General features: G+C 38.4%; 3 protein-coding genes across 5 annotated transcripts; 1 reads left to right on the top strand and 2 right to left on the bottom strand.

Annotated features, from left to right (window-relative positions):
• Positions 1-891: 891 nt before the first annotated feature.
• LOC117615446 lies at positions 892-1660 on the bottom strand. Its single transcript, XM_034344527.1, has 2 exons — positions 1502-1660; positions 892-1329 (listed from the first exon to the last, which is right to left on the bottom strand). The coding sequence occupies exons 1-2, from the start codon at positions 1603-1605 to the stop codon at positions 1002-1004; spliced, it is 432 nt and encodes a 143-aa protein (XP_034200418.1). The 5' UTR covers positions 1606-1660; the 3' UTR covers positions 892-1001.
• A 1134-nt stretch (positions 1661-2794) lies between these two features.
• LOC117615444 (probable protein phosphatase 2C 22) lies at positions 2795-5703 on the top strand. Its single transcript, XM_034344526.1, has 4 exons — positions 2795-3454; positions 3721-3927; positions 4177-4388; positions 4913-5703. Exons 1-4 carry the CDS (start codon positions 3314-3316, stop codon positions 5475-5477), a joined length of 1125 nt encoding a protein of 374 aa, XP_034200417.1. The 5' UTR covers positions 2795-3313; the 3' UTR covers positions 5478-5703.
• Positions 5704-6267: 564 nt separating this feature from the next.
• Positions 6268-13465, bottom strand: LOC117614238 (pleiotropic drug resistance protein 1-like). Of its 3 annotated transcripts, none has more exons than XM_034342981.1 (25): positions 13276-13465; positions 12919-13187; positions 12576-12696; positions 12394-12482; positions 12229-12313; positions 11979-12138; positions 11813-11889; positions 11620-11673; positions 11437-11527; positions 11018-11319; positions 10635-10916; positions 10045-10361; positions 9818-9978; positions 9621-9724; positions 9357-9513; positions 9173-9280; positions 8931-9070; positions 8525-8857; positions 8064-8354; positions 7901-7984; positions 7680-7813; positions 7330-7557; positions 7062-7233; positions 6675-6929; positions 6268-6580 (listed from the first exon to the last, which is right to left on the bottom strand). In XM_034342981.1, the coding sequence occupies exons 2-25, from the start codon at positions 13167-13169 to the stop codon at positions 6323-6325; spliced, it is 4254 nt and encodes a 1417-aa protein (XP_034198872.1). In that variant the 5' UTR covers positions 13170-13187; positions 13276-13465; the 3' UTR covers positions 6268-6322. The 3 variants fall into 3 exon arrangements, with proteins under 3 accessions (XP_034198872.1, XP_034198871.1, XP_034198870.1); XM_034342980.1 differs by having other exon boundaries at positions 12919-13198; XM_034342979.1 differs by having other exon boundaries at positions 12919-13464.
• Between the last annotated feature and the right edge of the window lie 600 nt (positions 13466-14065).

The following is a 14065-nucleotide window of genomic DNA, read 5'->3' on the forward strand; positions in this document are numbered from 1 at the left end:
AGTAAAGCCGCGGGCAATACTGGTTTTTTTTAAAAAAAATTTGGAAAAAAAGAAGTATAGCCGCTCGGCTATACTATATTTCAAAAAATATCAACCACCATTCTAACCTTTCTAAGAGAATGGATTCATCTTCATAAAAATCTTCGGATCTACCATATGAACCACCTTTGGCTACGATTTTTTCTCTTATTGTTCCTTCTTTTTGTTTAAAATTTGAATTTTATAACTATTGTGCACGAATTATAATAATTTGAGAAAATTTTGATAAATCACATCAACATGCTATGTGGATATGTACACAAGCAATAAAATAACTTCTCAAGTGAGTCAGCGAATTACTAAAGTATTTTCATGATCACAAATTTATTGATTCAATTTAACACTCCAGACATAAATTTGTTTTGGTAAGGCTCCATTAACATAATATTTTAAACGTATAGCCGCACGGCTATACCCTTGAAATATCATAATCTGAATTTCTCTTTTTTAATTACTTTATTTAGTAGTTATGTTTTAATTATTATTTACTTAATTTGACTTAATTTGACTAAATGATCACATAGATTGGTTGCATATATGCTAGTTATAATCTTGGGCCTGCTGGCTTGTATTGTGTGGATACTTTTTGGGCCTCCAATGTTTTCATATTTTTCCTCAAAAAAAAAGGGAAAAAAAACCCACGACAGACGAAAACGACACCAAAGAAACACCTTAACATGCGAATATGCTTGAGGCCAATGGAATTTTTTTGTTCTTTTGCTTTTGTTTTTCCTGCTGAAAACTTCCAATTGGTACTAACTGTACTACATGTACTACTTCTACTACACAATAATTATTATGCAAATCAAATGCTAGCCTATACTGCACCCAATTGAAACCATGAAAGAGAAATGCGACCGAAAAATCCAAAAATGAAGGAAATGCCTAGTAATTCATTGATTCTGTATTTGGCTATACATTATGGTGCATATACATATGGAACTGCAGCAGCACAGGGTAATTTACATGGCAAAGCAACCGCCACTTCTTCTAACAACAACCGCTTTAACTGCAGGAGCATCCTTCGAAAACCCAACGACTTCCGATCTCCTCTGAGCCGAGGGCCTTGGAAGATTCTCAGGCACAATGGTCTCCAGAGAATTGGGGATCCATGGCGGGCACATTCTTTTGTCACTCCACTTTGTAACCCTCTGATCACTTGATTCTGTCACCAATGGCAAGGGCATGCCTTTGGCAATGGCATCCAAGCTGCCCATTTCCAACCCAATCATGATGCCGGCTGTCATGCCTAACACACATCGTTTTGTCCACGATCCATCATTTTTGTTCCTGCACACGCAAGTATTTACCATAATTAGACACCAACATACCCCTTTCAAAACTTTCAATTGGGTCATTAGACACCAACATAACACGCGTCTTAATTTTATAAGACCGCCCAAATTCTTCTCAAGAAAGTGCAAATATGAGGCATATAAGAAAGTTGGCTTTAATTACATACCATGCAAGTACTTGATTTGGTTTTGAAGGCAAAGAAGGGCTTGAACCAAGATTTTGAGTTGGCGGCGGCGGATTGAGGCAGCAATTGAAGTTTGTAATAGCCATCTCTCTCTCTCTCTCTCTCTCTCTCTCTTCTTTCCCTCTTAATTTAAGCAGAAAAAGGAGAGAGGGAGGGATGATATATATAAAAAGAGGAAGGTGGGTTTGGTTTGGTTACACAGAGCAAGACAAGGACCCCAACGCAACGGTGACCCTCTAGAATAGAAAAGGCCACGTGGGGTTGGACCCTCCATCAAACACGTATCATTTCTCTGTTTTTGCTTGCCGTCAGGTACCATTGTCTCTTGGAGAGACGCGTGTTGGAATGAGTTTCCTGTTAATAAAATCACACCAGTTAGCGTATTCCCAAGAAAGATGGTGACACACACAGGAAACTCATTCAAAATTCATATTGAATTTCACTACTCAGTTAGAGTAACCTCAATTTCTATTTTTTATTATTTTATGTCTCTATCTCGTTGAAAATGCTATAATAGAATAAAGAAAGAATCTGTATTAATATTGTCGCTATCTCTCTCTGCAGATGCACCCAAAAACTCAACGAAAACTACTCAAAAGCATGCCAAGGCAGCTTTGAATGGTTACAATGCGTCTCACTTTCAGACAACAATCACGCCTTCTCTGCATCTGTGATTAGTTCAAGTTTGAACGTCAGAAACAATAGATGGTACTTGCTTGGACTCCACCTCATTCGGACTTTAGACCAATCAACACATGCTACCCGTTTACCATCACTTTCACCCATCACCTAAATTTTGTTATTTTTCATCATTCTTGTATTTATTATACGTGACTCACCTAAACTTTTCTCTAATTTTGTCTACCAAATAATATACGTGCATAGACGATCTAAATCGTTTATTTTTCAAGTCAATGTAATTATTTCAAAAAACACTCAAAATGATCCTACATGAAAAATTTGACAGTTGAATTAAAAGCAAAAAACCTAAAATTTAAAAATAATAATTAAGGTAGTTATAAGTTATAATAATAAAAAGGACGCCATCATTTTAATCTGTACCATCATGTTAACTTTAAGCTTTCTTCATTTTAAAGGATTATTTTTAGATATTTATTTATTAAAAATATCTATTACCTCGAAAAATGACCAGAGCATGTGACTTTATGAAGTCCAAAGTCAAACGCAGCTGGGGTTCTCAATGCGACGTCGTTTGGCTTTCCCCTAAGAAACCGACCAGTTAAATCTTAGCATTCAGCGAAAACCAGTGTCTTCGTGTAGATCGCCCAAAATCTCTCGTTCTCTCAGTCTGTTAGATCACAGGGCATCGCTTTCACTACGATTTCGTCGCTTTCTAAAACCCTAATTCTCATTTCTCTCTCTGCAAAACCCTACTGTTCAATTAGCACTTCCCTGAAACCATAAATGCCATCTTTTTCAATCTCTGCACCTGCAAACCCTAAATTCCCAAATTCAATCTCCTCTTAGTTCGCCATAAAAAGCCTTGAAATAGTCAAATCGAATCCCTTTTCGTTTTAAAAGTGCTAATCCCCAGCTGAGTCAACTAATCATTCATCAGCTCCTTAATCCCAATACATTTCTCCACTCCAAACCCTAATTTTTCATTTTCTGTTTCCTTTGTTCAATTCAGCATCGATCCACATTGCTAAAGTCCCATTCTTTGAGTTCAACAGAATCAGTAATTAACTCACTGAGTTACATTCTGAGCAAATTTTCAAAATTGACATTTATGGTGTGGTGGGTTTGTGGCAAAGGATGTGATGGTTGAGAACTATGGAGGGAAGTAAAGTTGAAAATGGAAGCTCAAGCGAGGGCCGGCCTCCCAACCCTCTCGCCGGGGCGTACTGGCAGTGCTTTAGCCATGACGGCGTTCCTGTGCTTTGCAAGAAATCGCTTGTTCGACACCCATCTCTTGTATGTGTCATTATCAGCTTATGCGTTGTTGCCATTTTGTCATAATAGCACTATATATATTTACGTAGTATTGGTTTCTTAGCTGTTTATGACCGTACTGATGCAAACAGTTAGAAAATTTGTAAGTCTAGCCGCACTGTAATTTTGGGCAATCAGAATTAGGAGTGTCAATACATGATGACATAAACTTGAAATGCGAGCATTAGAAGTTGAATTATTAAAGGCTTTGGTGTGCAATTATTAAAGGTCTGAATGGAATTTTGCAGATGAAGACAAAGACATCTGACATTAAAGTTGAACCGGGAGTTCAAGCAGAGGAATTTGAATCTAAGTTCATTCCAGTTGTCCGGTCCGGAGCATGGGCTGACATAGGGTCTCGTCCAAGCATGGAAGATGTATATGTCTGTGTTGACAATTTTATGCACGATTATGGGCTCAAGAATCGTACTGATGGCCCAAGTGCCTTTTATGGGGTATTTATCTTCTCTTCCACATGTTATTAAAAATTTCCTTACTCGTTGTGCATTTACATTCTAGATCCAAAGTTGTTTAGTTCTTATTCGTTGACTGTATACCTCATCTCTTTAGATGTAGCTTTCTGTGGTAATATCTATAATGAAACATACATATGGTTAGAATCATGATCTACATGTATTGAACTTGCTAGCTAATCTATCTTCAGCATTTCCCAATTCGACATTCCTATGTTATTGGTTGGTCAGGTGTTTGATGGACATGGAGGAAAGCATGCTGCTGACTTTGCTTGCTTTCATTTGCCAAAGTTCATTATTGAGAATGAAGACTTCCCTAGGGATATTGAAAGGGTTGTCACTTCAGCCTTTCTTCATACTGACACTGCCTTTGAAGAAGCTTGCACCTTGGATGCCACCCTTGCCTCTGGTACCACTGCATTGACCGCTCTTCTCATTGGAAGGTTGGATATTTTGGTTTTCGCTACCTGTGAACTATAGGTGCATGTATCATGATTGCTTAGAGTACATCAATTATATTTTAGTTCATTCTTCTATGGCATGATTGATGTGCGTGAAATTTGAATCTCATTCCTTAGTGCTTTCTTTTTGTTGTTCACTGCCTTCTGAAGTAAGCTCTGAGTTCAGTACAGACTGAAGAAAATGTATGGAAAGTATTGGGAATACCCAGCCATACTCTGTTGAAAATATTTTCTTATGGGTGTGTGTGGGTAATCTTTGATCTACTCGTCACATTTAGCTGTATGCAGGCTGACCTAACATTGTCTCAATCCAATTGGTTCTATGGTTCAAGCAGTTCTTGGTTAGTTGAATGATTTTGGTTTGATCTGGGTCTGCTCTGTTTATCTAATTCATGCATGTCCTATTAATTTATCCCATCAGCTCCAAAATATTACCTTCAGATGCACCAACAAACATGTGTGTTTGATTAGCCGTACTGTATGTTGATCTTAGTTTCTGTTGCCAGGTTGTTGGTGGTAGCAAATGCTGGAGATTGTCGAGCAGTGCTGTGCCGCCGTGGCAAAGCAATTGAAATGTCAAGAGATCACAAACCGATTTGCGGCAAAGAGAAACAACGCATCGAGGCATCTGGAGGATATGTGTATGATGGTTACCTTAATGGACAGCTTAACGTTGCTCGTGCATTGGGAGACTGGCATATGGAAGGGATGAAGGGCAGGGACGGTGGGGCACTCAGTGCAGAGCCAGAATTTATGACTGCAAAACTTACAGAGGATGATGAGTTCCTTATCATTGGCTGTGACGGGATCTGGGATGTGTTTATGAGTCAAAATGCTGTGGATTTTGCTCGGCGCAGGCTTCAGGAGCACAATGACCCAGCCACATGTAGCAAGGATTTGGTTGATGAGGCTTTGAAGAGGAAGAGTGGGGACAATTTGGCTGTTGTCGTAGTCTGCTTCCAACCACAGCGTCCACCTAACCTGATTGCCCCTCGCTCAAGAGTGCAGAGGAGTTTTTCTGCTGAAGGGTTGAGGGAGTTGCAAAGCTTCTGGGATGACTTGAAAACTTGAGATAATGACGAATGGTTTACCCTTTTTTCTCCTTTTCTACATTGTGTTTTTCTAATTGAAATTTTCCATTGTAGTTTTACTGAGATTTTTGAGTTCCAACTGTAATATATGCGGCGGCCATGTCGGTAACCTAATTTGTTGTTCTTGTACAACTCTGATTTAACTTGTGTATGCACTCCTTGAAATGATTTTACTTTTGTGGATGACATTTACTGTTGTTAAGGAATTGCTTGTTCATGAACGTGCCTTTATTATTTTATTGGAGGTTTGTTAGAGCACTTCCAGCAGTTTGCCCTGTGCCATGGTAGGGGGGAGCTACTATTCACGTGAATAGTGGCTGCCCTTGCAAAAGGTTGTGGTGTTTTCACCAATTACCATGGCAACAACTATTCACATGAGATATGAGGAGAGAAATTTGTATAGAATTTTGGTATGAGAAGTGAAAACTATGACTAAGTATTTATTTATTTAAAAAGATTTTGAAATTTTTTGTATTTTTTGTAGATTTTTATTTTTATTTTTATTTTTTGCTGACGTCAGCAAATTCGGGCCTGAACTTGGGCTATTCTTGCTTAAGGCTGATACTTTTGGTTCTGTTGTACTGATATTTTTGCTTGCAAGCCTTGTTAAGGCTGATTTACTAGGCTTACCTATGCCCAGACTTCTTGCATGTTAGTTTTGCCCTTTCCGGCTTTCAGGCAGGATCAGGAAAGATTAAAAAAGATTGTTGCTTTTACCATATTCGACTGATCTATCTGGAAAATACTTGAATCACAATGACAGATGAGAATGATGTAGGTTATTCAACAATGGATATTGTTCATATATTTATTTGTATAACATTCTCATCTTTTTTGGAAATTGAATGTTCTAATTCCATAGGCAAAGATGAAGCCGAATAGCAATGAAAATCCAACAATCACGACGGCAACGATGCCCAAAAAGTCATGCTTGTATCCAAAGTAACTTCTCAAGAAATGCTCCACTGATTCCCCCGACTCCAGTGTGTCCTTTATGTCTCCAAATTGTGAAGCAACCATTCCATACAATGTCCAAGCAACAGGGCAGACCCAATAGTACCATTTCCACCATATTGGAATTCTCTGTCATAACCAAAATTTAGTTCCATATTTCATAGAAGGTATGCATATGAATTTATGTATCTATGTACGTATGTATGTGTATATATTTACTTACTGTCGGAGGAACAACAAATCCGGAGAAAAGGTTCCATATTGCATAGAAGCTAGATGAGGTTATGGCAGCAATGTTGTGGTTGGGAGTGAGAGCCATGGTCATCATGCCATACAATGTGTAGTATAACAAGGTGAAGTACAAGAAAAACAGGAACCAAAAGAACTTGGCAGCTATCCAATCAAATCCCATCATGGAATACACTATGAATCCATAAATAACAGTCTGAATGAAGATGTAGGGAAGCTCAATCATCATCTGCAAAGACAGTGACTTGGTGAGCCATTGAACATTACAATGAGCTTCCTACGATTTCCTGAGTTTCAGGGAGAGAAGCATGTGTTGTTTCAATAATTCTATGCCATGCATTGCCAGTTTCAACTGTTTTACCTGTCCAAATGCGTAGGGCAAAGCCGAATACATTCCAGCTGCTCTTTCTCTGTAAAAGACTGTTCTCTCAACAGCCACAACCGGCTGCACTGAGGCGCCGTTTTGTACCCCGAGAAAGATTACAGCAGCATACATGGAGCCCATAGCATTGAAGAGATCTTGCTGCTTTGTCCTGTGGTCCGCAAACAAGTTTGAACATATTGGTGATTAAGAAACAGAAATCTGGATGCCATTTCCAGCCATTGTTTAAGTTTACTCATCTACATACCTTTTCGATCCAAGATTCCAGAATATCAAACCAAACAACAAAGCGATGAACGTTGTGAATAGCAGCCGTACTGCACTATATGATGGGTTTCTCCAGTACGACCAGTGCTGTTTCCATAGGCAAGCCATACATTGGATGAGAAAAGACTGAGAGTAGCGAGTAGGGAAGTATAGATCTCTAGAACCCGAGGGTGGTGTACTTAGTTCCTTGATCATTGCTTTGCTGCTCCTGAACCATTGACCTTAGGGTATCAACAATTGTATAGAGCAACTACATGCATCAACTACAAATACTAAGACTTTTTGAATTCTCATCCCTCTCCTGGAAGAGACTTGAAATTAAACTCTTACTTAAATTGCTCTGAGTTCTTGTACACCTCTGTGAAATTAACCCCGAGAGCTGCCTCTTGCGCAGCCGAAGTAATCTCCAACATCCAGGTTGCAGGGTTATATCCATCTTTGATTTTAGGAACTCCATTAATTCCCTTGGTGCCACAAAACTCATATATATGTTAGTTAATAAATAATGTTAAGGAAGATTATGTCATTATTTATTTCTCTATGGTCCTGACCTCAAAGTACTTGATCAGATGAGAGGAATGGGAGCCTAATGGACCACCATACATTTGCTCACCTCCCAGTTTCAACAGAAGAAGCTGCAATGCAACATGAAGTGCTTAAAACATTTACTTTGCAACACAGGTTACAGTTCCTTTTTGAAATGGGATATCTAACCTCATCAAATGCATCAAATATATCTATGCTTGGCTGGTGGATGGTGCAAACCACAGTTCTTCCTGTGTCCACTGTGTTCCTCACGGTTCTCATCACGATTGCTGCTGCTCTGGCATCAAGGCCGGAGGTTGGTTCATCCATGAAGATTATAGATGGATTTGCAACAAGCTCAACAGCAATCGTCAGCCTTTTGCGCTGCTCAGTTGAAAGACCGGTCACACTAGGTAATCCCACAAGTGCTCCCCTCAATGAAGTCAGCTCCACAAGCTCCATGACTTCTTCGATGAACATCTGCAACCCATCAAACATCAGATCAATTTGTACATAACTTGGTAAGTAGGCCAGAGAGTACAAAAATGTTCATGTTTGATGCTTTATAATAGTGTCTTGTCTTCAACCCATTAAAAAAAAAAAAAAATGTGTCTTGTCTGTCTGTTAAAAAAAGAATGCTGAAATTGTACCTTTCTTGTTGCAGAATCAACCTCAGGGAGTAGCCGAAGCCACGCAGAAAAAAGTAGAGATTCATAAACTGTAACATGAGGAGAGTGGATATCAGTTTGCTCACAATATCCTGATATGCGAGCAAATGTTTCTTGCTTTTTCGGATACCCAGATACCATGATGCTTCCCTTGATATGTCCACCAGTTTTCCTTCCAGCCAACACATCCATTAGAGTGGTCTTGCCAGCCCCACTGACACCCATTAGAGCTGTTAAGACTCCTGGCCTAAATGCACCACTCACACTCTTCAAAAGTTCCAACTGATCCTCTTGAGCACCCTCAGCTTTCATTTCCTGAAAATACATTGAAAATTCAACCAAAACATTATTATTGTCGAGGTACTTCTAATTTAACGTTGAAAATTACCTGTGGCATATCTATTGCATATCTGATCTCATCGAAAGCAAGGGAAAGCGGTTGAAAAGGAAGAACCATTCCGCGCTTCCTTTTCCCATTAGCTTCATCAGTTCTTCCCCCTCTTGCAGATAACGGTAAGCTTCTTTGACCTTCAGTAATTTTTGCATTGAGTTATTGTACATCAACAATTCTTGAATTCAACAGGGTATTTAAAACAGAAACATATGTAGGAACTGAACTGAATGACCCACCAGAAGAGCTCTTTCCTCTTGGCAATAGCTCAATGAACTCTCCAGTTGTGCTAGCATTTCTTTCAGCCATGCCTTCTTTGGAAAGTACTGTCTGAGGCTTACCAAATGCTGCAACATTAATCCAGTTTTTAGATGAACAAGTCCAAAACTGAAAGCACAAAAACATATGAATCGTGATACTTACGATCAAGATACTGCAGAGCCAAAGTAAGAAGGAGATTGAATAGAAAAATATATCCAAATAAAGCCGCTACTCCAATCCAATACCATCGTGCTTCTGGGAAAATTCCATGAGACTTCAGGATCAAAACTCCCAAGGATTCTGTCGAATTAGGTGGAACCTATAACATAGAGATATCTCCACATAATCATTGATCACAATCATTCTACCTACTATCAATTTTCTTTTAGTGGAGCTACACAAACTTTGAGAGAAATAGATGATTACATGTCTCCAATTCTTTCCAAGAAATTCATTCACAGAAATAGCATTTTGTCCATACATTAATGGCGAGATCCAGTAACCCCACAACCACCATTTTGGCACAGCCTCTGATGTAAAAAAAGAAGAGGTTTTTAAAATTAGAATCTGAATCACATCAGCAGTGGAAATTAGTAATCTTATTACTTCTATAGTTAAATCACCTCGAGATAAGACAAATCCACCCAAAACCATAATTATAAGCAATGCAAAGGATCCAGTTGTGCTTGCAACTATTACATCCCTTCCTAAGGCTGCCATGAACCTGAACATCCCAGATGCCATCTGGTTTATGCACAGGAGTAAAATGTACTGCTTGAACAACCTGAAATATATAGAGCTTTCATCAAATCCTAATCAAACTTAAAGTATGAAGCATTATTTTTCTCACCTTTCTGCACATGGATCAAATCCTATGACATAATAAGTAATGACCACCCAAATGGCACTTTCTACAAGAGTGATTGGGATCTTGAGGATCCATGCAGGTAGAGAGTATGCCCATGAAGGAAAGAAGAGAAGATCTCTTTGTTTGTAGAAGACAGGAAGTTTCATAATGGCCATGTTGAGTTCAGATATTCCATTAAACATTGCTACAATGACCGCAAAGAACAAAGCACCCATATAAACTCCACCATCCTCCACTGTGTTTTTGTGCATCTTAATTCGTAGAAATATCGATGCTGTTATAGAAGCTAACATAATAAGCTGAAACACAAGTTAAGAAGGAACAATTATAAGGTAGAATCACTTTGAGGCCAAGTACTTGTGAGAATATGAAGGTGAAAATGTCCCACATTGGAAAGTTCAAAAACCTTGCAATGGCTTATAAGGAGTTGGGCTACTCCGCCCTTGCAAGGTTTTCTAACTTTCCAATGTGAGACATTTTCAACTTCACATTCTCATAGTACTAAGGTTTCAATAAAGTTTTCAAGTTTTCCAATTCAAGTCAATTACAAAAGACTCAAATGCTTTACTCACTAGGGCAAATTTGAAAATGAAGGCAAATGAGTTCCTCTTCATCAGCAAGAATTCTCTAGAAACGCAAGCTTGGAACAACTCCTTCTTGTTAACGCCATACTTCTTGGATGACAAAGCAGCACGGTGACTTTTGGACTTGTCGAAGGGAACAGCAAGCTCATCACCAAGTTTCTGACCAACTGGAAATGACTGGAATGCTTCGGCGAAATCATTGACAGTAACAAATCTATAGGGCTCATCTAAACGTGCCCAGTACTGCTCTTGATCTTTCCTTGATGTCACCTATGACAACCCCCACGAAATGAATATTGTTAAAGAAAAAAGTTAGTACTATGACAGTCAAACACATACAAGAAAGTGAAGAAATTAAAAATGGAAATCACCTCTTGCAAGAAGTCAGCAACTCCTTTCCTCTCAGGACACTTGAATCCCATGGATTCAAAAAATTCAAGCACATTTTCGCGTGGACCCTGATACACGATTTGCCCATCTGAGAGAAGAATAATATCATCAAACAGGCTATAAGTTTCGGGGGCTGGCTGAAGGAGGGAGACAACTGCAGTTCTGCTTAGAATATGGATGGATTGCCTGAGTGAATTTACTATTTGGAAAGTTGTAGAACTGTCCAAGCCAGTTGATATCTCATCCATGAAGAGAGCTCTTACTGGTCCAACAAGCATCTCCCCTATGTCATTGTTACCAGAAATCTCAGAAGCATCAATTTACATGGTGTAAAATTTAGACTTTCTGAAACTAAAAAAAAAAGATTTTTAGATACACAATGACTTGTTCTATGTTTTACCTATTGTGACACGCTTTCTTTCTCCACCTGAGATGCCTCTTACCATTTCATCCCCCACCATAGTATTAGCACAGACTTCAAGTCCCAGAATCTGCAATAATTAAAAGCAGAAACATAAAGTTATATGGATACAAGCAAATGGTTGTCCATATCTCCAAGCTGAAATGAACTTCAAGGTGGTACCTTGAGAATATAATCAGTGACTACACTGGTCTCCTGCCCTTCTAGTGCTGCTGCCTGAAGAATTTCAAGTGTCAGAGGAATTTCATAGAATGAAAGCGGCAGTTGCATGAAATTTATTTCTGATAAGAAATGCAGATGGAGACTCCCACATTAAAAGGGTTGGTTAATTTTTCTCTTCAATCTGTTTACTTGCCTTCAGGTAGATGTCAATGTCAGGGTCAGGTTTGATATTCTCCTCCTTCTCTCTTCTACATAGTTCTGCCAACATGTCTGCACTTTTTCCATATATGAAATCAAACCCTTTAAAACTCTTTGGAAGGAAAAATGAAATGTATCAAATAAATGGTGTTTTGACTAACCGCAATTCGATCCAACTCCTTGACATCTAGCTGAGAAAGCCAATGTCTCTTTCACTGTCATTTCTCCTATGTGGAGATCATTTTGACTTATATAAGCTGATGTTCTTTGAGGTACAAATTCTTCCATTCCATGTCCATTATATGTAACCCTCCCGGAAGACTTGACATTCATCAATTACCCTATTAGAATTTAGACCAGAGGTGATATGAACTGAACCAAAAGAAAATCTCTAAATTTAAGCTTTCTTACTTTTAAATCTTTACCAAGTCTTCCGGCCAGAGCTAATAGTAATGTGGTCTTTCCAGAGCTTGGGGGACCTAAAAGCAAAGTCATTCTGCAGGAATTGCATCCATGAGTGAAAAAAATTTGGTAAATGTACAACGGATTTTTTTTTTTAAAACATGGCTAGCTCACCTTTGAGGCTTGATGATGCCACTAATCTTTTGAAGGATTGTTAAAGGTGTCTTTCTACTTGGAAAAAAGTGAAGATAATGTAGCATGCCCTGTACCAAGGGGGAGTTTCATGAGGTGAGTATTGGGAAAGATAATTACTAAAATTAGAATAGAATTTATGTTTATGTGATCTAAAAGATTACCTGTAACATATTGATAGCAAAGTTAAGTAACGTGGGCAGTGCTCTGCTTCCAATATAAACTTTTGCCTCAACAGTTAGATGGTCGAACCGAACTTCAATTGTTGGCACATCAAGTCTAACTCTGTATTTAGATTTGGGAAAAAAAGGAAAAACCAACACAAATACCTCACCAAAATGCTCCCAAAGACATAATTAAAGTAATTCAACAGTATTGAAACTTGTACAGCCAACAGTTCCATCAACAAAGTCACATTCAACGTTAAATCCTGTTCTGTTTTTAGGTGGAAGACATAATTCCACTCTCTTAAATTGTTTGAAACACATAGAATGCACAAGAACTCACCGATCAATCCGTTCCTTGAGCTTCAACAAGAACTTTTCATTATCTTTCTCTGCATTGCTCACCAGCCTCTCCAACAAAGTCTTTCTCTCTAGCAAACCAAGTTTCTCTACATCAACCGCTCTAGCTTGACCCTCACCATCAATGAACAAACCTCTCCCTATACGTAAACACGTAGGGAGCCTCTCTATTGCAGCCCATTTCAGAGCTTCTTCATCTTCTTCTGCTCGAGAAGACCTCGAAAAGACTTCCATACCTGATTCTAAAAGGCCCTATACAAGGACTGAAATGTTTATATCACCATTCATGCTCTGTTCATACCAACCTGCTATCATGAATAATTGAACTGAAACGGCTTACATATTATGAGATGGGTCTCTCTGTCTGTCTTTACTTTTTTTTCTTTTGTCACTTGGGCAATGGACTTTACGAGACTCTGGACATTTCGAAATATAGACACCAAATACTAAAAGAAAAGATGTATGATGCGTGTGTGTGTGGTAGGGAAAGTATAAGGTGTCGAAAATCCATTCCGGTGATGTCTTATCTGAAATATATGATTCTTGAAGGGTTTGAATTTAGTCCTTTGAGGTTTGCTAACGATGCCTAGATTATATGCGTGAGATGTGAGATTCACATCAATTAACGATTGTCAATTATTTCAACCGCCAAAAACTCATATATAGCTATCAAAATTCCCATCCTTATAATTGAAAAAACTTATGTTGCTTTATAATTGCAAAAAGACACCCCAAAAAAAACACCCTAAGAGGTTGAACCGTCAAGACGCCCCAATTTCGAGGTCCACTTAATCATCACTGTAAAGTTAATAAAAACTAATAATTGTGATGAGATAAGGTCAATAAAGTTTGGTAAAGAGCATATATAGAATTTTCTATTGGTCTACCTTTCGTAAAGTATGAAGGTGACTAAGGTCAAGTTGTGCAAGAAACAAGAACCTTTCTAAGATTAATCATTTTTATCAGCACGATTATAAAGACGATGACACTTTACCAAAATCTTCTTGAATATAAAATACACACATTCTAGCTGAACCATAATTTTCATTTCTAAAGGAAGTTTCTTCAACTATATTTGGATTTTCTCCGTTTTACAAACTTAACTTAACCAAAGATTGGCAACTAGAAAA

This window comes from Prunus dulcis, chromosome 1 (genome assembly GCF_902201215.1).
Source record: "Prunus dulcis chromosome 1, ALMONDv2, whole genome shotgun sequence".
NCBI classification, from domain to species: Eukaryota; Viridiplantae; Streptophyta; class Magnoliopsida; order Rosales; family Rosaceae; genus Prunus; species Prunus dulcis.

Bases quoted from the DNA above. Each gene is read 5' to 3' on its own strand.
- LOC117614238 (XM_034342981.1), bottom strand. From the start codon at position 13,169: ATGGAAGTCTTTTCGAGGTCTTCTCGAGCAGAAGAAGATGAAGAAGCT. The intron at 12,139-12,228 runs GTAAGAAAGCTT...ATGAATGTCAAG, and splicing joins GACTTGGTAAAGATTTAAAA to TCTTCCGGGAGGGTTACATA. The intron at 9,979-10,044 runs GTGAGAAAAATA...TATATATTTCAG, and splicing joins TTTGATCCATGTGCAGAAAG to GTTGTTCAAGCAGTACATTT.
- LOC117615446 (XM_034344527.1), bottom strand. From the start codon at position 1,605: ATGGCTATTACAAACTTCAATTGCTGCCTCAATCCGCCGCCGCCAACT. The intron at 1,330-1,501 runs GTATGTAATTAA...TTGCGTGTGCAG, and splicing joins CCAAATCAAGTACTTGCATG to GAACAAAAATGATGGATCGT.
- LOC117615444 (XM_034344526.1), top strand. From the start codon at position 3,314: ATGGAGGGAAGTAAAGTTGAAAATGGAAGCTCAAGCGAGGGCCGGCCT. The intron at 3,455-3,720 runs GTATGTGTCATT...GGAATTTTGCAG, and splicing joins TTGTTCGACACCCATCTCTT to ATGAAGACAAAGACATCTGA. The intron at 4,389-4,912 runs GTTGGATATTTT...TTCTGTTGCCAG, and splicing joins ACCGCTCTTCTCATTGGAAG to GTTGTTGGTGGTAGCAAATG.